Source organism: Drosophila biarmipes, chromosome 2L, assembly GCF_025231255.1.
Source record: "Drosophila biarmipes strain raj3 chromosome 2L, RU_DBia_V1.1, whole genome shotgun sequence".
NCBI classification, from domain to species: domain Eukaryota; kingdom Metazoa; phylum Arthropoda; class Insecta; order Diptera; family Drosophilidae; genus Drosophila; species Drosophila biarmipes.
This window is the reverse complement of record NC_066612.1, coordinates 19,780,557-19,802,532: the sequence shown is the minus strand read 5'-3', so window position 1 is coordinate 19,802,532 and position 21,976 is coordinate 19,780,557. Positions and strand designations below refer to the sequence as shown.

General features: G+C 43.7%; 3 protein-coding genes across 3 annotated transcripts; 1 reads left to right on the top strand and 2 right to left on the bottom strand.

Annotated features, from left to right (window-relative positions):
* Positions 1-7,443: 7,443 nt before the first annotated feature.
* Positions 7,444-8,334, bottom strand: LOC108033515 (uncharacterized). Its single transcript, XM_017107858.3, has one exon. It carries the CDS (start codon positions 8,243-8,245, stop codon positions 7,823-7,825), a length of 423 nt encoding a protein of 140 aa, XP_016963347.1. The 5' UTR covers positions 8,246-8,334; the 3' UTR covers positions 7,444-7,822.
* Positions 8,335-16,637: 8,303 nt separating this feature from the next.
* LOC108034053 (signal transducing adapter molecule 1) lies at positions 16,638-20,104 on the bottom strand. The gene is made up of 4 exons (XM_017108807.3): positions 19,739-20,104; positions 19,001-19,278; positions 17,737-18,940; positions 16,638-17,656 (listed from the first exon to the last, which is right to left on the bottom strand). Exons 1-4 carry the CDS (start codon positions 19,779-19,781, stop codon positions 17,109-17,111), a joined length of 2,073 nt encoding a protein of 690 aa, XP_016964296.1. The 5' UTR covers positions 19,782-20,104; the 3' UTR covers positions 16,638-17,108.
* Positions 20,105-20,660: 556 nt separating this feature from the next.
* Positions 20,661-21,955, top strand: LOC108033327 (aurora kinase B). Its single transcript, XM_017107612.3, has 3 exons — positions 20,661-20,916; positions 20,969-21,686; positions 21,746-21,955. The coding sequence occupies exons 1-3, from the start codon at positions 20,783-20,785 to the stop codon at positions 21,881-21,883; spliced, it is 990 nt and encodes a 329-aa protein (XP_016963101.1). The 5' UTR covers positions 20,661-20,782; the 3' UTR covers positions 21,884-21,955.
* The last annotated feature ends 21 nt before the right edge of the window (positions 21,956-21,976 follow it).

Sequence of the window (21,976 nt, the reverse complement as noted above, 5' to 3'; positions counted from 1 at the left end):
AAGAATGCCGCGCTGTCCCAGTGAAGCCGCAAGGGCGCGTGATGTGCGGACATCCTGTGGGGGGACGACGGGAAGGGGTCAGATGTGGCCAGACCCTTTGAGTTGCCGGCGACGCATATGAAAATTTCGCACGAAAATTTATTGCCCTGCTTAAGAAGCGTGCGTATGAAATAATATACATTCGAGGAGGACCCAGCAAGGACATGTTCGTGCCACAACAACAGCAACAATAAGCGGCTTGCTGCTCCTGCTACTGCTGCGGATGCTGAATTTTAAAATGTTCTTTAAACAATGTTCCCAGGACTGATGGCAGCGATTTGTTCGATGTTGACAATGTTGTCAGGGGAAGCAGAACCAGAAGACGGGGCACTGTCTCAGATGGATCGGCCTTGGGGCCCAGTGGGGGCCTGAACGAGTGGCTACTTAAAGCTTATTTGTGGCCCAAAGCAATCTAATGGCCGTGTGCGATGAGTTATGAGCTCATCCTAGTAGAAATTTGTTTAATGCGATTTAATTAATTGGCTGGGATGAATTGAATTATAAAGCGATAGCAAGGTAAATTATTATTTATTGGGTTTGTCTATTACAAGAGTATTATATCCAAGATTAAAAGTGTCTTAAAGTATGCAACAATATATTTTTATCTTTTGTTCAGCACACTTTCGGGCACTTATATAGTTGACTTTTTTGTTACGATTTAAATTTAATTAATCAGTTTTTATATTTTCGAAGTAATTCTCTTTCTTGGCAAATAATTTGTGGGACCTGGCCACACTTTCAACTCAAAAAGGTTATCGAAAAGTCACCAGAGTTTTCAATTATTTGCAGAGATGACCATCCTGACGCAGCTCTTGCTTGAGCTCCACTCGCACACAAAGCCGTTGATGTTTACAATTTCTTTTGGCCGCAGGACACGCCGCACTTTAGCCAGCCCCAGGAACAATGAAAATATGTAAATACACAGAGCTCACATATGCAAGCCCGCCAGGGTGAAATCTTAAACTACATAATGCCAATGGAAACCGAAATCGTTGCACTTGGCAGCCAACGACCCAGAAACGGATGGCCGGCAGGCTGGGGAGGAAGGAGCTGTGGACAATGGCAGACAGCCCGGATCGCCCAGGACTCGCCGGTTCCAGCTGACCAGCCCCAAGACTAAGTCACGTCACGGAGCCTTCATTGTTTGCAGAAGTAAGTAAGTGTACATAAAATTTATACGTGGACCACTGGAGCGGGCCGGAGCTGTGGAAATCCATGCAGATGTGCCCGGCTCCTTCGGCTTGGCTTTTGTTTTCCCCGCTCTTTTGTAATAAATGTGTAAGATTTCATACATATTTCAGCAGACGTCAGAGTGAAGGGTAGGAAGACTCTAGCCATAACAGTCGAACTATCGCACAACAGGGAACATTTACGTCTTTCCGAACATGGAAAATCGAGGAGCTGCAGTTTTCCGTTGCTTTTTCAGGCAATTCAATTTGCAATTACTTTAAATGGTTTTATTAAATGCTTCGAATACACGCGTAAAAGTGGTATTATGAAATGCTTCGAATACATGCATAAAAGAGGTATTTCCTAAAATACTTTAAGGCGCTTGCATTTGCTTTTAAATATTTATACGTACGACTCTTCGTTAACTTACTTGCAGACACTTTATAAGCAAAATACTTTTATTTTTATTTTGTTCGGGATATAAATACCAATCTCGGATCGATAAGGTCTCTGTACTGACCGATTTTCCGGTTAGAGTCGCTGGCCAACATGTCGAATGCGCAATATTACTTAGTAGCTCCTTGTGTCAACTTATGCAAATAGCCGGCAATGAAACGGAATAAAAAAGCACGCTGCGGAGTGTACAAAGGGGCAAGGAAAACTACAAGTAATAAAAAATGCTAATTTAATGTTATTGTTGCTGTTTACTTTGTCTTGCCCTTATTTTGTTCGTCGCTTTGACTTTGTCATGTCATTTGGAGCTTCCCTGCCTTTCATTTTTTATTCCATTCCATCGTTGTCTTTGCGAGGCTTTTATCTCCTGCCTTTATTTTTCCGTTTTTCTGTCGTCCTTTGACACAACAGGAAATGATTTATGCAGAAATTCTCGGCGCAACTAATTCAAAACTTGCCGCGCCCCAGTCAGCCCACATATACGAACTTTGATTGCCACACATTTTTTCGTCCAGTCATTTGAGCTCATATCCTGATTATACCCTCGGAGCCCCGGCGAGCTCCCTCGCCCGCTGCCTTATTGAAATTTCCGCTCGCCGGATATTGGAGAACGCCATTTTGTTATTTATTTGGGCCGTTCTACATTCGAAATTCGGGTCTTGGGAGTCTGTATCCTGCAGACAACTCGACCCTGCACCCTTTGTTGTACTTACGTATGCGCACGGGGGCGCACCCGAGGCCAGTCATTAACTAATTGCAAGCGAAGAAATTAATAAAAAATCAAAATCGCATTATAGGTCAGCCTCGGCCCCTGCCCCTCGCCGTTCCTGCCGTCCACAAAAGGCAATCAATTTGATTGTATTTGATGGTTCTGCAGCTCCGTTGTAGTGGGCCCCCAACCGCAGAAGCAGGACCGTGGGCCATAAATCTTGGGCGCACTTGGAGCGCTCCTTCGCCTTCGGCTGCTTCTGGGTCCACTAATCCGTCTCCTCCCCGAATCCTCCCACTGCAATTCGCCTGAGTGTCCTGCTGCGCAGCGAGTGCTCGGCGTCCAGGCAGCACAATGTCCAGAATGCACACTGCAAATAATACAAAGGACTAGATTGGCAAAAAATGGGATTTCGTTTGGGCGGAGCCACGCGCTTCGGATGCTCTAACCAGAGCTCCGTGGGTACGGCAAATTGCTACAAAAGATTTAAAATAAAACCGAAATTTGATATTGAGCTGTAACGAATATGGGGCATTCAGGGGAAGAGCATGGCGAAGCGTTATAGACATGTGTCTGGCACATCAACACGTGTTCCGCTCTAAAAGCATACATATGTACCATAACCAAATAAAGCCGAAATCCCTCTGCTGGTCCTCAATAGAATAATGGGAAGTAAGGAAAGGCGAGCTGAGAGCTGGGAAACAACAAGAAATCAACTTCTGGTGCGGTCCTGCCCCCATCCACCCCATCCATCCCTCCTGACCCTCTTGAGGACCAGAGCCCGTTCTCCGGCCATATTGCTCCGCTTCGTTTCGGTTCGCTTCGGATGGCCTGGGTGCATTAAAAATAAACGACTGTGGGCAGCGCTCAATTTGGAATGAAATTGGCGCAAATACCAAAAATTTATACAATGGCAAATGCAGCAGAAAGGAAATGCGAGCAGGACGGGATGGCGAGCAGGGGAATGGAGTGGAATGGACTATAGAGCACCAGAGCACAAATTGAAAAGCCATACAAATCAAATTGGGTGGGTGTGAGCGGTAAGTTTATTGGACGACGGCGACGACGAGGACGAGGACGAGGACGACGACGTGTGTGTGGGTACGCTTTATAATTTATAAGCGGCCATCAGGAGCGCTCATTATGTGGCACAAAATAAGTAAGTGCCACTCGTTTGTATACAAAGTAAACAGCGTGGGAAAATGCATAAAAAGTGACCAGCGATGAGGGTCATAAATGAGCCTTGAAGTGCCCGAGCGGATCGCACATACCCAGGCTCACAGGAGGCCCCATGCCACCCGACACACCAGTCAGAGGTGCCCTGCGGCTGTCCGTCCCAGCCGAGGAAAAATTAGAGGTAAACGAACGATAATCTCGGAGGACATGATCAGAATAACTAAGTTGGAGCTGGAGTGAGGATGCAGTTGGTATCTAAGAACGTGGGATTTTTCATGCAGTTAAAGTTGATGTACCAATTCATAAAATCCATCTTTAAGAACTAAGCTTACCAGTAATGTAATTAAAGAATTGGTTTAAATACAATTTTGACAATTTACATACAAAATCCGTATTTAATCAACGGTTATACTACTCAAAGGTAAATAAAAGTTAAAAATAATTTCAGTCATAAAACGAGCAAACTTAATAAAATTAGTTATAATGTTATTTTTAAATAAAAAAATAATATAATATTTATAATAATATTTAACAAATATAACAATTCAAAATATAAATTTTATATTATTCATTTGTTCATAGATCATTATTTTGGGCACCATTATATTATATTAGATTTTGTATTATATTATATTTCTTTTTCATATCAAACAAATGAGCTCGCGTTCAACATTTTGGTCGGGTGAGGTTGGACGGCAATCGTTCCGTTTTTCCATAAGTATGGAACTGTCATGTGGCCCTTTAAATTTGTTGCGGGAAAGCATCGAACTTTTATGGCTCGATTCCTTTGTCTTCCCATGTCGCCCATTCCTTGGCCCCGCGATAATGCAATCAATTTGCTTCCAGTTTGCCAGTTTGTTGCATCCCCTCGGCGCGGCACGAGTCAAAGGATGCATAGGAGAGTCCGGGCAGTGATTGCAATCTCGTTCGATCTCATTTACCATGAACAGTCCGACATTTGACCCTGGCTTCCGAGCCATTTTGGACCGACAACTGAACTTCCAAGACCAATTTAAAGGACCTTCCGCCTTACCAAAATGAACCTCGGTTATCGGCTCACTGCTGCATAAATTATTACCCGTCCCGTTCCATTAATAGATTTTTCATTTTTTCAATGCAAATAGCGCGGAGGAATCTGCGAGTTCGGCAGTTATTCGAAATCAGAGAAGAAAATGCAAGGAATTCCGAGCAAAATTTAATTACTCGAGCTGAACTCACTGCAGGACTGCTGCGCGGACTGGCTGCCTAGCATCCAGCAGCTGCAGTGGCACTGGGCAAGTAGCAAAGTCAGTTCGTTTCATTTGTTTATGCATATTTTACGGAATGAGGGGGCTGCACATTAAAAGTCGGCAGTCGGAAGAGCGACGGGCGAAAGGACCAAGAAGCACAAGGCTCCCCAGGATCCCTCGACCGGGAAGTCAAGGGCGGGGGTGGCTTTGCAGCAGAAGTCGCAGGACAGGCTGTTGCCACTGTCGCTGATGCCGCCCCTTCTTTTTGCCATTGCTGCTGTTCCTCACTGCGTAAACAGCGGGCTCAGCTCTCCATTCGCTGCCTTAATGACCGTTCGACACCAACCCGTATACGCACCGTGGGGCAAGTGGTTCAAAGAAATGGCTAGAATACCTACAAAAAGATATTTAGCGAATTGAATTGAATTTTCATAGACACATAGCACGTCTCTGTAGCATTAGTTGTTTAGAAACTATAAGCCTTTCAAATCTATTTTTTGTTGTATTTCCCGCTAAACTGGAGGGTTTTTTTTAAATTGTAGAACAAAAGTTTTGTATCTCGAGCTGGAGACTCTAAGAGCAAAACGGAATGCATACAAACCCACAAACAAAGGGACAAACATTTAATTTTATAAGCAAAATCTTGTTTTGGAATAACTTTTGAACGGGACATCAGACTTCTCAGAGTTCAGTAATTTCAGTAAAAATAAAACTAAAGCTTCAATTTTCTAGATTTTCACTCTTTAACACTCTCAACGGTTTTTCTGAAAAATTTAAATTTCTAAAGTCCTTTTAGTTTTTGTGATTCCTTTCAATTGTTGTATCACTTGTTACGATCGGACCATCATAGCAGACTTTCAATCCCGTAGCTATATATAATACAGTGATATATATTCTTTATCAGTTCACTTTATTTTACCGCTTCGCAAGGTGTTATTTGTACACCTTGGAATTTTATTTTAAAATTGGTCAATGTAGTGTGAAGTATATACTAGTCAAGAGAGTTACAATTTGCTCGACTTCTTTATTGTTAATAAAAAATGTCGTTAAAATGTAATGGATTTTTAAAATCTTTTTTGTCCTCCGTACTTTCCTTATATTACATTTCCGCACTGTGTAAGAATTGTATTTTTCTATTTCCGGAAATAAGACGCATTCTTAACTATGTTCCCCATTTCCTTAAAATAGCCAGTTCCACGACCAATGTACTTCCTCTGCTCTTCCCATCACTCCCGCCCAGAATTATCTCCTTGACCTTATGCTGCGTTTTTAACGAACTTGGAGCTGGGAGTGGCCGTGGGTGGTGGAATCGTTTGCATATTCGTTGGTCAGCAGCCCACGCTCACAGCATCCGGGATTGAAGCTAGTCCGCGGGGGGCAGAGGCGTGGCAGTGCTCATCCACTTGCTTTGAGCGTAAATATTTTAAGTACTTTAAACAATTCATTAATTTACATTTAGCTTTGGCCGTGTTGCAGAGAAGTTCTCCATAATTTGGGGAGCAGCTTGAAGAGTGCTCGAAGTGCCAGATAAACGCCGGCTTTTAAATGCGAACATGGCTGAATTAAACGCTTGGTTTAAGTTTTAAATACTTAGTTAAAGGTAAGTTTAAAATAGATATGGGCAGTGTTTAAAATTAATTCCAAGAAATAAAAAATATGTTAACTTAACAATGCCTAAGTTCATTTTGGCAATTCGGTACATTTAAGCCAGGTAAAAGATTTTTTTATGTACATACTGATAGCCTCAAATGCAAAAATCCCATCAATTTCAGCCTTAAACTGATTCGCAGAGCGTTTGTTTCAATGACATTCGATTGGGAATATGCAACACCTTTCTCTACTTGGAGGTGTTTCGCAAATCGATTGGGGAGGATGTCGCCGCTCCGATTGAAATGGGAAAATTCTCTATGGGGGCTGAACTCCTAGGCATTTGCCGGTAATTGCCAGAAGCAACAATACAGCTCTTTATGCCCCATCCACCATCAGCTATTTGCGCTGAGCAATTTTCCCATTCAAACCATCAGTTCTGCTTATGCAGCCCCTATCCCCTGTCGCTTCTGCTAATTGCAACAACAATCGCAACGACTAAGCCGAATCCGAGAGTGAAAATAGAAATAGAAATGGGGAAAAGCCGGACAGCAACATCTAGGCCACAAGTTGAACGTATCGGGGCGGCAAAAGGATCTGAGGGGATAACAAGATGGGCGCATTTTACAAATTATAATCGTCATTTGTCATGGAGGCACTGCACTCGGCAAGGACTCGCCACTCGGACTCAGGCCTTCACCCAGTTTAGACCGAAAGCGGGGTGGCACAGTGTTCCTTTCTGATTTTTATTGACATATTGAAATGACAGGGGACGGCGCAGGGCAGACGATGAAAAATTGCTCAATAAAGTGAATTAGCAATGCACTTAGGAGACGAAATGGGGACAATTAGTAGGTTCAGAAGCGCGCAAAGTATTACAGTTTTCCATTAAGTTCGAATTTGTCAGTCAGAACCTAGAGTTAATAACTTTCTAGATTTTGCACTTTGCATATTTAAATATTCATGGGAAATCATTTTTGAGATATACGAATATCAAAAAGGGACCAATTTTGAACACATATGTACAAGTGAGCTAGAGAATTATATGAAACAAAAGGGAATTCCTTCCAAAAAAAATAGTATTTAAACGTTTTGTAATGTAATTTTCTTTAAATTGTATTAAAATTTACAAATTATACAAATTTAAATAAATTAAATTTTAAACATTCAAAATATGAAATCATTTAACTTATGTAATTCTTTGAATTTTGAAGAACGGTTTTTTATATATTTTGTTACGCGATTTGACCAAATTTTTAAAACTTTGTGGCAATTGCAGTCCATCTAAACTTAAAGTCAGACAGAACTCTGATCTGTGTTCTGTAACCAAAATAACTTAAAAGTGTGTCGCATTGCATATTTTAGGAAAAAATTTCGTCGCTATATATTTTCCTCTTAAAAACCGTAACCCACTTTGCACTTGATGAAATATGAATTCATGGCCGATGAATTTTTTCGATTACGCCCTCCGCCGGCAGCGAACTCCAAAGAGCTCCAGGCCGTGCCGGCACTTTCTGCTGGTATCCAGCAGAATTTCCCCGAAGGCGTACCGCATGGTCATGGTCAGGTCCTCGATGTTTCCGATGTCGCAGTTGGCCATCAGCGGCCCGTTGGCCAGGAGAGCCTGGCAGGCCGTTCCGGGCACCAGGCGCTCGTCGAATCTGGCGAGGGCAATGCAGAAGCGCAGCTGCTGGCGCTCCATCAGCCAGCGGATCACCAGTTGCCAGTTGGCCCCACTCCAGTCCAGGTCGTCCTCCAAGCCCGGAAGAGAAACCTCATTGTTGGCCAGGGGCTCGGCATCGAAGAAGGGAGCCAGTTGCAGCTGAGAGTGTTGCAAACATAATCCGAACAGAACGATCAGTACAATACTAAAGTGACTCATTACTAAAACAATTTCGTTGGAGTTCCCTATAAAATTGTATCGACCAACTCGCGTCTGAGCTCGAGCTAGTTCGATTTTAAACTGAAATCCATTTGGCGTTCAAACATTTCTACGTGATGTGCGCTTGGTTCTTGAAATGACAGTTCTCAACTTCGCTGACCTCAAAGCCAGATTGCAACTTAAGTCGCAGAAAAAATATTTCAAATTGCGCGGGAACTTATCTTAATATTAGCTTTGTCAAATTACGAGCTTAATTTAGTTGTAGATTTTGCTACCACTTTCACACTTTGCAATTTGTTATTATATTTTTATGCTGAAATTTGAGTCAGCCGGCTACGTGACTTGCGATTGCATTTGAGTGCAGCACGTGGCAGACTTTATTTTATTTTCGATCTTTTAATATTTTATTCAGCACAAGACTTGAAATTACGTCAGTGTTTGCCAGCAAATATGTATAGGAATTAAGAGTTGACTCATGGAAATCTAGTCAGCACGTAAAGCTAAAGTTGAAAAGAAAAATATTCAAATTTGTACAATTTTACCATTAACATTTCGGCCGGACAAACTAATTGATATTTCATTTACACAAGGTAATTAAAGTAAATAACCAAGTTATGTATGTGCCAAGAGGGCTCTCAATTATATATTTTGCCAACATTTGAGGTAGCATTTGAATTGTGGAATTAAAAAAAGCGGGGTTATTGTTAATAATTGAGCAGCAACAAGCAAGCAAACAAAATATATTTTTATGCCCGCCAGGAAAACGCATTTGGGTGGCACAGCTGTAAACCATTTGCATAGATATACAAAGGCCACCATAAATCCTCGCCAAAAAGTCAAACTAATAAAAGTCACGGGACGTGCAGAGGTGGATTCTGCTGCTGAGTCGGGATAGTGCAGCTCTATGTGGCTGGGGTCCCCGATTAATTGAAGGGCACAGGGGATATATACAGAAATGCCCACAGCTGTTGCCGCCTCGCAGCCCGAAAAACCCAAAAAAGGGCCAAACGTGCTGAGCAGGGCGTCAGACAAACACTGAAATTATAATTTTTTAATCATACAGCATACACACACCGACTGCTGCAAGTATTTCTAGTAGGTCTTTGGCAAGAGGCAGTGTGGGCGAGTCCAACGCCCACCACTGCCACAGCTCTAAAAATGGCGCATGGGCCATTTGCCTATTTTTTGTTGTCCGGGTCCGGAAACAAATTATAGCAAACAATTTAAAAAATGTTTGCAAACAAACAGGAACCCGGAAAAATGGAGCAGCAAAGGGGAATGACGGAAATGTTATCTGGGCAGCAAGACAACGGGCACAAAAGCGGATGTACAGTGCAGGGCTGTCGACCAAATATTTTGCTGGCGATGGGAAAACGAAATTATTCGCCAAGTGATTTCTTTTTATCACGACTGCAGGCCAAGACAAGGAACGCCAGCTGGAGTGGGCCAGGGACCACCTAGCGAGGGACCACTGTACCGGCGGAAGGGCTTGACCAAACAACAGTCGGCCAAGATAAAAGCCTTCATTGTTCGCCGAGCGCTCCCCGAGTCCTTTCCCTGCTCTTAACCTTTCGTTTCACTTAGTCAGGCAAAAATGAAATTTTTATTAGCAAAATGCATAAATGAATAGAAAATAGTTAAACAAACCAAAATGCAGAGCACGCCCCAACTTCTGCCAGGTGCAGCACCTGTGGTCCCCGAATTTTGCCACTCCTGGCGCTACTTCTATATTTTTGCTGAGGTCGCCGGAAAACCCGGGTTCCACCTTCAACAGCACCTTGTCCAATAACTTGTGCGGCCAAATGGTGTTCCTCTGGTTCCCCAGTTTACATATTCCAGCCCGCCCAGCCATATGTTAAATTATAAAGCGATTACTTTGGGGATAATAGATAGCTTTTATGGGCCACCGCAAACTAACTCCGAATTGGCCAATCGAAGACTGTAGTGCCGAAGCAAAGCCAGCCCATTTTTAAGAGCTTTGCAATTATTTTGGCATTAGAAAGTTCCATAACAAATGCAGTGCCACCCCCCTCACACAGGGGGCGTAAACTTTTTGCGACATATCAATTAACAAATAATATACAAGCTGCCAAACAGAAAAGCCCAAAAGGCAAAACTATCTAAAAACTTGCACATGGGAAACTTGTTTCGCCGAAGCAAATCAGAAAGTCATCATCAGTACGAGAGCGGGGAACCCCCTTCGCATTTCGGGCCGTCGAAGAAGTACGTACGTACACAAACTACCGGAATGAAGAGACTGAAAGCCGAGTACTCAGAACTGGGTACTGGGAACTGGATCTGGGAGGGAGGACAGGCCCTTTCTGCCTCTGCACTTTAAAAGTAATTTATCTTTTTTGCGCCCGTCCACTGGGTGCATGCTACATGCAATTTGCATAAAACTTACTTGCCTTGGACCCTTTCGGCGTTAAATCCACTTTGTCGCCATCTCCTCGTGCATCAGCCTGAGCTGCAGCCGCTCTTGCTGTTAATTGCAGCCCTGCTGGCGAATAAGTTTTCAATAAGCGGCTCGGGCATGGACCCATGCCGGGCTCAACAAACTCTTTTGTTTCGTCACTTTCCTAATGACTGGTGTGTGTTTGGCTGTGTCGCAAAATGTGTCAACGGCAGCTGCAAGTGGCTGAATGCATCAAAGCCAAGTTATCGTGTTCGGTAAATGTGTAGGGCGCCGGCAGGATAACAGGATGGTGAAAACAATGCGAAAGTTTTTCACTAGCATAAACGGCTTGAAAGGTGCAGATATTATATCTTAAAGTTGAGGCAGTTCACCACTTCGCTACATCTTCCAGGTTACACAAATGTATTATTCAAAAACTCACAGACACAAATATATCTCCGTAACTTTAAGGGCTGACATTTTTTTAACTTGGATTTTTATACCCTTGCAGAGGGTATAATAATTTCAGTCAGAAGTTTGCAACGCAGTGAAGGAGACGTTTCCGACCCCATAAGGTATATATATTCTTGATCAGCGTCACAAGACGAGTCGATCTAGCCATGTCCGTCCGTTTCTACGCAAACTAGTCTCTCAGTTTTAAAGCTATCGGGCTGAAATTTTCCCAAAAGTCTTATTTCTATTGTAGTACATAAGTCGGAACCAGCCAGGATCGGACAGCTATATCTTATAGCTCCCATAGGAACTATCGGAGAAAAAATTAAAAAAAAAAGTATATCTTTCGTGTTTTTAACATATACCTTTCTAAGCTTGGATATAACATTTTTAAATGAATTTCTGAATTTCGAATTACATTTTATCAAAATCGGACGACTATATCATATAGCTCCCATAGGAACAATCGGAAAATTAGTGGTAAAATAATATTGAAAAATTATATCTTCGGTGTTTTTTAACTTATAACCTCCTACGCTTGGAAATAACATTTTTTATTTGGTTTTGAATTTCGAATGGAATTTAATCAAAAGTATGCAATAATATATCTTAAGTTTCTTCAACAAAAACATATATTCCTTAAAAACTGCATCCGCAGGGGCTTACAAATGTACAAAAAGTTATTTTAATGGAAATCAGTTTTGATTATTATCCGCATTTCAGTAACGTATTTTTATACTCTTTACTCGAAGAGCTAAAGGGTATACTAGATTCGTCGAAAGTATGTGACAGGTAAAAAAGCAAGTTGATCCACTAACGTAAAATACCTATTGATGTTAAAAAATGGCCACGCCCACTTTAACACTCATTAACGCTTAAATAGCGGGTAGGTGGCGCCTTACAATTTCGCTTTGCGGCTTGTATAGCTCGCTTAAGCTGGGTAACGGGTATCTGATAGTCGTGACACTCAACCATAGCGTTCTTCCTTGTTTTCTCTTGCATAATTTTGCTTTGTATTTTCATTGCATTATTTGATGCATGATTTAAAATACAAATATCCTTAGCTGGGTTGTAAGATAATTAACGCAGCACAAAATTTTTTTTTCCATTTGCTCCCAAACAAAAACCAGCTTCCACAAAGCAAAGTGCTTGCAGAGCAAACGGGAATATTTTCAAGTGCCCACATATTTAATTTTAGGCATTTTCACAGCCACTCCTCGAGCGGGGGCAAAGAAAAACGCCTCATGCGTAAGTATTTGATTTTATATTTATAATATTTGTTCGAGGTGATGGTGCAAATAATTAAATACAAATAGGACGCGATAACAAACACAATTACAAAACACAAATTCCAGCTAAAAGTGAAATAATAGACCGCCCAAAAGGCGGCAGAGGGAAAGAGGCAGTCGAGCGAGTGTGCGAATTTCCACGTTAATTATTTAAGACCGGGAGCAGCGCCCAGCCCACCCCTTCCCCGGCTGTCGGCATATTTGTTCGCGTTCGCTGAACGTATTTTCAATTAACGGAAAAACACTCGGATGGCACGGCACCGCCTCCCAGCCGGCGCACAACTTTGATTTGTTTAATTAAATTACACTCAGACAAAGGCTTTCAATCATTCACAGCTCTCCAATCACTCATTGGCTCAATCACGCGCTCAACTTCAACGGAAGTCAATATGCAGCTGCGTGGACGAGTGTGTGGCAGTGTTTGTGATTTAGAAACAACACGACCCACTCCCACCCCAGGCACCACCCAACACCAGTGATGGCCACCTGAAAGCTGAGGGTACTTAGGGTTCGTACTCGGACTCACAACATATCCTAGCACTTGTCCCACATTCTGCGAAAGAGTTAGGCATTTTCGGCAAGAGACCCAAGTTTATGGTGGCTTACTTGCAGATAAACCTCACGTCCTGCCTGCACTATGGCCCCCTTGCGCGCCAGTAAAAGTTACATTTAAGATCGATTTTGTAAAAATTTTAATTTATTATATTTAAGATAGAGATATCTATAAGAATTTGCACTTGGCAATGTTTTTTTTAAATTATTTTTGTCATATTATTATTATTATTATCTAACTAAGAATAGGTTCGCCTGTGGTTGCCAAATACAGCTTTTCCCACCTTAATGGTTCTTTTTTTTCGAAAACCCTGTCTAGGGGACATTCATCGCGATAATTCTTTGGTGATACGCAGGTCCAGGGTCACCCAAGTTTTTCATTGAAGTACAAATAGTAAGCTTAAAATTTTTTTAGTTCTAGGCATGTGAAAGAATTGTGTTATATTATATTGTTTTTTCTTCGGCTTAACATATACTAACAAAGTGTGCCATCACTGCCACCGGCCTGCGCCCACTATCCCCACTTCTGGGCTCTTGTAGTGTGCTCCAGCACAACTTATCCAAATGCAGTGCAAACCGTTCGCTCAAGTTTGTGTATTCGCCGTTCGCACGGCTCAAGAGCGCTGCCACGGAGGTTGGATTGAATCGTTAATTAATGCATGATAAGCTGGGGAGGCAAGGTAAGCACGTGGAATGCGAGCCGCGTGTGTGGTGTTCTGTTCTGCAGGTGAGAAAGAAGAAAAATACAGCAAGACAGGGAAAAGCCGAACAAAGAGTATGCAAATTTATACACGCCTTCATTTAGGCGATTCGCTTGCGCTTTGTATTTTGCCAAGGGAAAACAGCCTTACGCATTTTGTCCACGCTTTCCAATTTTCCGAGTTCGAGCCTGCATTAAATTTAAGAAATTGAAAAATCAGTAAAATCAGTAAATAAATAAATAATAAAAAAAGTTCCAAGGAGCCTGCAATAGTGCTGCCGTTAGGCAATTCAAATAAACTATGCCCCAAATCAAGAATATTATTTTATGTGTGCTCGCTCGGCCAAACTAAAGTTTGTTCTTAGGAAGCTCTTGGCTGTTAAAGCTGCCTTGAAACAATCTAAAAAACAAATCGTTTAAAAGAGCTCAGACCAAATGCATCGTGACCTCGTAGAAAATGTGCGAATAATAAATAGTTTTCCCTGTCCGCATGCCACTGGCATATGCTGAGAAAATTTCGCTGGGGTAGCTATTGGGGAATAGTTTCGTACCCATCCGAACTATTTTTCAAACGTCAAAAAAATGTCGACGTAAAACTACATTACTTCACATTAAGCACATGGAAATAATGCAATACATGTATCTAAAATATACGACATTGAAAGGGAAAATCTTCAAACTAAGATTTAACATCATCATCAACATATTAAAGTCATAATCATGGGATTCGGTTGGACTTGGATTTTTTTCGATGTGGATAGAAGAAGACAAATTTTTCTTTAATGTTTTACGAATGCTTGAAAAAGTAGAACCATAAAAAGTAGATACATTATCACCCCTTGTTTTTAATGTCAATTTTCTAGGAAAAGACATTGGACTTCATAGAAATATACGCCCCTGACTGTCATGATTTTTTAACATTCGACCGTTCTTCATCATAGCAGCCTCAACACACTATTAAATGGTTATAGACCTGCAAGCTAATATAAATCTTTGAAATGTAAAGACTTCCACACTTTTGTAAAGCTGATAAATACATTTCTTTTTCGAAACAAATTGAACTACTCGGCAATTTAGATTCGCCCCTGACAACCATCTTTCACATTTTTTTTGGTTGAACGACCCCCATTTTTCATAAACTAACTAACTGTTGAGTAAACACCGAAAAACTAAGCAAAACAAAAAACTATTCACAGCTTATCGGCAAACAATAGACCATTGAATAAATATCAAACGCAAATAGCCATAAATATTTTTCTTTACCCCATTTCGGCCCGGTTTTTCCAGCGTTTTTTTTTTATTATATTTTCACTGCTCTTCCACATGGCGGGAAAACATTTTGAGCCGTTTGCAGCGGAGAGTGAAGAGCCGAAAAAAGGGAAACATTTACGCCGCTTTAAAGGCCACAATCCGCAAGCCAGAAAGCCAGGGTTCCTGGTTGGTGGTCCATGGTCCATGGTCCGTGGCACCGGGGATTTGCAGCCGGGACAAAAATGGCAATACGATACATAACGCAATAATGGTAACGTGTAGGCTTTTACGACGTCGACATAGAAAACGCGAGAGGCGCGGAGCTTTACGATGCCCGCATCATTTGATTTTATTGCCAAGTGTTGGGGGAAAAACCCACGAGCAGGAGCAGACAGCTCCGAGCCACCCGAAAAGGGATGGGTTGAAGGGTCGTCCTTGAGCCAGTTGTTTCTGATTAATGCCATCCGCCTCGAAGGATGCAGATGCAGCGGAGCACGGCACAAAATGCAAATCACCCGGCGGAATAATCAAATCGAGAACGAAACTGAGCAAAACGGCATCAAAGTTGACGACGAACGGAAGCTGCTCCACAAAGGCAACAAACAACACACAATTGCACGGCCCAAGGGCACAGGACGAACAAGGCGCAAGTGCTCACCTGGGCGGGCTTTCCCACGCCCCACGGCCCACGCCCAGGCCCCTCCAGAACCCAGCCCCCACAGCCACCCCTTCGATGTGCAAGGGGTGCAAGGCCAGCAAAATCAATTAATTTAAAAAATATCCATGCATTTTCTGACATTTATGCAGTTAGACTACCTGGTAGCCCGTGGAAATCGACAAATATTTGCATAACCTGTTCGTTCGCCTGTCCCCTGCCTTGTCTTGCCGCTCTGGCATTCCGCACTTATTGACATTTTCTATTTACCAGGCGGGCTCAGACTGTCTCCTCCGTTTTGACAGTTTATTTCATAGGATATTTGTGTCGTTGAACGCCGGACGGGAATTTGCCGAGTTGTTGCATGTTTGCTGGCATGCGAGACATTGGCATGTGGCAAAGATTGTTTGAAATATATTGGAATCGCATCTGAAAAGTGCCCTGACTCGAACGGATGTCGGTTGCGGTACAACTGGGATGGGAATAAGCACAGTTGATGGGAGCCAACCACGTTAAGCAGCAGAGAGGTGGTATGTGAATCATAAATGCATGCCCAACTGCACGGACTGCAATTGGGAGCTCGTGTAACGATTTTCTACAACTACAATTGTTTCGAATTGGTCGCAAAATAAAAATTATGATTTCCGTGTTGGTTTTCGTTTTTATTGAACAAGCGCTTAAAAAACGTTGCATTGCTCTTTCTAATAGTTTCCAATAATTTGAATATCTTAAGGTTGTGATTTGTAATCCCAATATCAAGTCTTGTATTAAGAAATTATATTAAGTTTTAAGGAACTCAACAGTATTGCATGTTTTAGACAAATAATAAAAGTATTTCAATTATGGTCTTCTGACACCTTTAGCAATAAATACTTAAATAAGTCTTAAGATTCAAGCCTCGCATCCAATTCTAAAATAAAATTCTGTACTCAGCTGTGATGTTTGGTGACTAGTCAACATCATGACATATGTATATGTCCTTCTGATTCAAAGCCCACAAGGTGATTCATTCGGAGACCGCTCATGCTGGATGGATGAGGATTAGTCTTCAGTAGTCACTCCTTTAATCTTCTCACTTGAAATTATCGAAGACGTGGTTTTCTTAGTATATTTGAATGATTTTAATGAATGTGATTCGTTTTGTTAATGTTATCATATAATCCGTACAATAAACATAATACATAATAGTTATCTCTTCTGCACTAAATACAAAGTTATACATGGTGTTGAATATAGAATATTTATATGGTATATATATTTCCGACTCTTTTACCTTTTGGCCAAAAATAAACATTACAAAAAATCGAAAACAAAAAATGTAAGGGGACACTTTTTAATCAATTTGGCTTCTCTCATTATCTTTAAGGATAGTCGAATTTGGTTCACTGACAATTGCTTTTTGCGGCCCCCACAAAATATACATTGTAGAGATTTGACAACTCGCGTGCATCGGAAAGTTATCCGGGACTAAGCTACTTGTTTGCATCTTTTTGACAGACTGGAGACAAAGTTCGTTTTGGGCAAACTGTAGCAAACCAAGTGAAGGGCGTTATTGAATTCCAGCGGTCTTACCGCTGCTGCTGGTAGATAGGAATGTTGTTCTTGACAGCATCGTTCTGCATGTGATAGCCGGGCGCCCCAACTGGCGGTCCCCCAGCCATGGAAATGGCGGCCATCTGCTGGTGCAGCTGACTGAACTGATCGTGTGGTGGGTGCTGCTGTGGAGCCTGCTGCTGCTGATGCTGCTGTGCTGACATGTAGCTCTGTGGGTTGACGGCTGGCGATCCGTTCGGTGCATACAGATTTGGTCCTGGCTGGTAGCCCTGCGGAGGCGGCGGCTGCTGATGCTGTGGCGACATGAACGCGTGGGGGGCTGGAGGCTGTTGCGGCTGCTGGATTTGTGTGACTGCGGGCGGAACTTGGGCGTACTGCGACTGGGGGTCGATGTGATAGCTGTTCTGGGGATGCTGAGGTGGCTGCTGGGGATGCTGTGGCGGCTGCTGCGGGTGCTGGGGTAACGCCTGCTGTTGCTGGGTGGTCACAGGAGTGGGCTGAGTGTAGATGGGCTGCGGCAAAGGGGCAGCAGCAGCTGGCTGAGTCAAATGGGTGGGCAGCGCTGAATGAGTGATTGGAAGTTTATTATATTATTATATTTAATATTCCTTAAACGGGCTACTGATTATTCATTATACTCACAATTCATCTGTGCGGCGTGTCCATTTTGATAGGGCAGTGGTACCTGACCTTGTGGTTGACCCAGATAGCCACCAGGAGCTCCAGGGGCCTGCGATGGAGCCCCATTGGTAGGATTTGGTACGGGGCCATATGGCAGCGAGTGCATACCCGGATAGTTTTGGGCCGGAGGGAATCCACCCGCTGCGGGGTAGCCTGGAGCACCATACAGAGCGGCACCCGGAAAGCCAGCTAGTCCAGGCATGAAGCCGCCTGCAGCGGCAGCAAATTGTCCAGCTGCAACCCGATCGTCCCGCATCAAGGTATGATAAAGATTGATGGCATCCACAAGATCACTAGACAGTTGCGTCAGCTGAGCGTGCTTGCGGTCCACGCGCTCCAGCTCAGCGTCAATCAGCGGGCCCATCTGATGGACCTCCTGCTCCAGCTGCAGCATCTCGTCGCTGTCCTGTGACGGATCCTCGGGATTCGCTTCGTGGAGCAGATGCAGCAACCTATCAATTTTCGATTCGTCGATCTCTACGGGATGAGCTGCTGCGGCAGCGGCTGCTGCTTCAGTCTTTTGCTGCAGGGCCGCAGCGGAGTCCAACTCTCTCTGCCCTGCGGCGGCGGCCGACATATGCTGTTGATTGATGTCCAGGCGCTCTGGATCAACGGACAGATCGGCAGTGACAAAGTTCGAGGGGAAGAGCCCTTCGCCCCGCTGGTTGTAGCCCTTCCACCAGTTTGGATCGCTGTCGTCCATTACATGAATAATCTCACCCGCTACGAAGGTCAGTTCGTTCTCCTCCGCCGCCTCAAAATCGTACAAGGCGCGAACCTTTCTTGGCTCCGGAGCAGGAGTTGCAATCGTTTCACTGCTAGGAGCGCTGGAGGTGGCTCCCCCAAAAGAGGGATACAACGACGGATAGGCACTTGAGGTGCCGCCAGTCGTTCCACTGGCAGTCTTTGGACTACCCTTGTTCTCCTTCAGCGACAGTTCGATGGCCTTGGCGATGTCGTCCTCCTCCTGCTGGCTGCTAACCACATTGGGATCTTTGGGCAGTGCAGCGGCCTTTTCGGCAACTGACTTGCTGGCCTTATCGCCCAGATTCTTGAAGTCGTAGCCCTCTAGACGCAACTTGGTATAGAGGGCTGGTATCAAGTCCAGCTCCCGATCGTTCTTGTAGTCGTTTTCAGCCCAGTTCTTCAGCACTTGGCGCATTTTCTGCGGTTCACAAGGTATGCTTTAGTAAGGGATAGCTAGATATTGATTCCCTGGACTCACCAGCGAAACCTTGGGCTGAGCCTTGCCCAGCAGCCGGCGGAACTCGGTCTCGAAGTCCCTCGAAGCCACTTCCAAGTGGAGGGGTTTTCCGCAGTTATTGGACAAAGCATCCAAAAGCGTAATCGCCTGCATCACTACGTGGGGATCGCTGTGGCCCATACGGCGCATCACCGCCTTCAAGCAGTCCTTGGCCAAGCGAGGATTGGTCGAGACCTTGTCGCACACATCCAGGATCAGTGACCAGTTGTCGTTCGTATTTGTCTCGCTGGTGGCCTTTTCTGTTATTTGGGAACAAAGAACCAAATTAGCTAATCAGTGGTGGAATACAAATCCTGTTGTGACTCATGGCAAACATAGATAACGCAGTTCGCGAACCGATTGGAACAATGAAAGAAAATCAATATAATATGGGAACTTGTTAAATTGTATTAGGGAAGGGGTGGTGGGCGCAGGGGGTGGTTTCAGTGCTACGTCACTCAAGGTCAGCGACTGCCAGACGAAAACTCCAATAGGAAGTTCAACGAACGACGCAGAGCTGCGCACAGCATCTCACATGACCTTCTTTGTTGTCTGCTTAATTTGGAAGCGGGTCCATTGGGAAAAGGGGTAATGTGCAGGGGCTTCAGCCCGCAGATAAGAATAGAAAACTATGGAATGCAGTGGTCATTGGTGCAGTCCAGTTGGAACTGCGCCTCCTCCAATCAGCCAGCCAACCCACCCGGTTATCGATAGACTCACCCACGTCGGCGTCGAATGGCGACGACTGCCCAAAGATTCCCATCTTTATGACCAACGCTCTGCTCGCTCGGCTACCTGCCAACAATCTGTGCTGCCCCGGGGTCAATAAAATCCAAGTCAGTCAATCTTTGTCTGGTTTCCCTATTGTTTTCCCCTTGAAATCGATTTTCACGGCGTCACAACGTTCACAAGGCGACTTTCCGGCTGCTTTTCCCTGCAGAAATCTTTGGGCCTTTTCCTCAATGGTTTGCGGACTCCTTTAATCTTTTCGATCTCGTCTATATCCGACAAATAGGGATTGCAAATTCGCTTAAATTGCGTTTATTGTGTAAAAAATGACTAATGGCGAGTGTGACCAGATGCCTGTAGACGCAAAGCGCAAAGTATCGGTACCTTGATTAGGGGCATCCGTGCCTTCATCTAAAACTATCTGTGACTACTCTCTCTTTCGAAGGTGACACACACATTTTCGTATGGATATAATTTTATTCCAGCATTATTAAGAAACAAGAAGAATAAGATACAAATATTGTCTAATTTTCCATGATTTTGTGCGTTCAGTATATAAAAATTTATCTACCATTTTAATAAAAATAACTTAAATGTCGAAAACAGTTAAACTATTGTTGAAAATCTTTATGATTATAATTTTATTCCAGCATTATTAAGAAACAAGAAGAATAAGATACAAATATTGCCTAATTTTCCATGATTTTGTGCGTTCAGTATATAAAAATTTATCTACCATTTTAATAAAAATAACTTTAATGTCGAAAACAGTTAAACTATTGTTGAAAATCTTTATGAAAAACATAAAGAACATTCAAACTAACTTAAAAGTATTCGCTTTCCGAATTTAAGAAATGTAGTGATCTATTCAAAGTCACTTATCCAAAAAGTCATTGAATTTGACGTCCGTAGCATGCGGCCACACTAATCCCAGCATTCGAAAAAAACGCGCAAATAGAGGCGACGCCGAAAGAAAACTGATTTAAAAATAACATTTTACTTGATTAATCGCATTATAAGTCGGAAACAAGCGCCATGACGCTTTCTCGCACAAAGCACGCCAACCGGAACCATCTGCCGCACCTGCTGACCAAGGTGCCCGAGGAGCACCAGGAGCCGATTAAGAATATGTGTCTTAAGATGATGTCCCACGACGCCTACGGACAACCGTATGTGAACCTTATGAATTTCTAGAATACGTTCTAACGTTGGTTCGCCTAGGTACGATTGGAGCTCCCGCGACTTCGAAATGGGCGCCCACTTGGGCCGCGGGAAATTCGGTCGCGTCTACCTGGCGAGGGAACGCCACTCTCACTATCTGGTGGCCATGAAGGTCATGTTCAAGGAAGAGCTGCGCAAGGGCTGTGTGCAGCGCCAAGTTCTGCGCGAGATCGAGATCCAGTCGCGACTGAAGCACCCACACATCCTGCGCCTGCTCACCTGGTTCCATGACGAGAGCCGCATTTACCTCGCTCTGGAGATCGCTTCAGAAGGCGAGCTGTTCAAGCATCTGCGAGGAGCACCCAACCATCGATTCGATGAACCCAGGGCGGCGAAATACACATACCAGGTGGCCAATGCCCTCAACTACTGCCATTTGAACAACGTGATCCATCGGGATCTGAAGCCGGAGAACATCCTTTTGACCAGCACCGACGATCTGAAGCTGGCCGACTTTGGTTGGTCGGCGCACACGCCCAACAATAAGCGAAGGACTCTGTGCGGCACATTGGATTACCTGCCGCCTGAGATGGTGGACGGCAACTCCTATGACGACTCGGTGGACCAGTGGTGTCTTGGCATCTTGTGCTACGAGTTCGTCGTTGGCTGCCCGCCCTTCGAGTCGAACAGCACGGAAAGCACATACAGCAAGATCAGGCGCATGGAGATCTCCTATCCGCCGCATTTGACCAAGGGCTGCAAGGAGCTTATTGGCGGGGTAAGAAAGCTGTTTTTCCTACTGTTATCCGTTTACTTGACTTGATTGTACCCTCGTAGCTTCTGAAAAAGGAGAGCAAGGGCCGGATCACCTTGGTGGAGGTCATGATGCACTATTGGGTCAAGGAGGGAATGGCCCAAAGGGAGCAACAGCTCCTCAAACGGGAGCGCGGCAAGGAGAACACGGCAAGGAATTGAATGAATTCAACATAAAATTTTGTAACGACATTTTTAAATTTTTATGTTTAATAAACGGTTTAAGGAATTAAATGAGGAGTTGACTTAAATTTC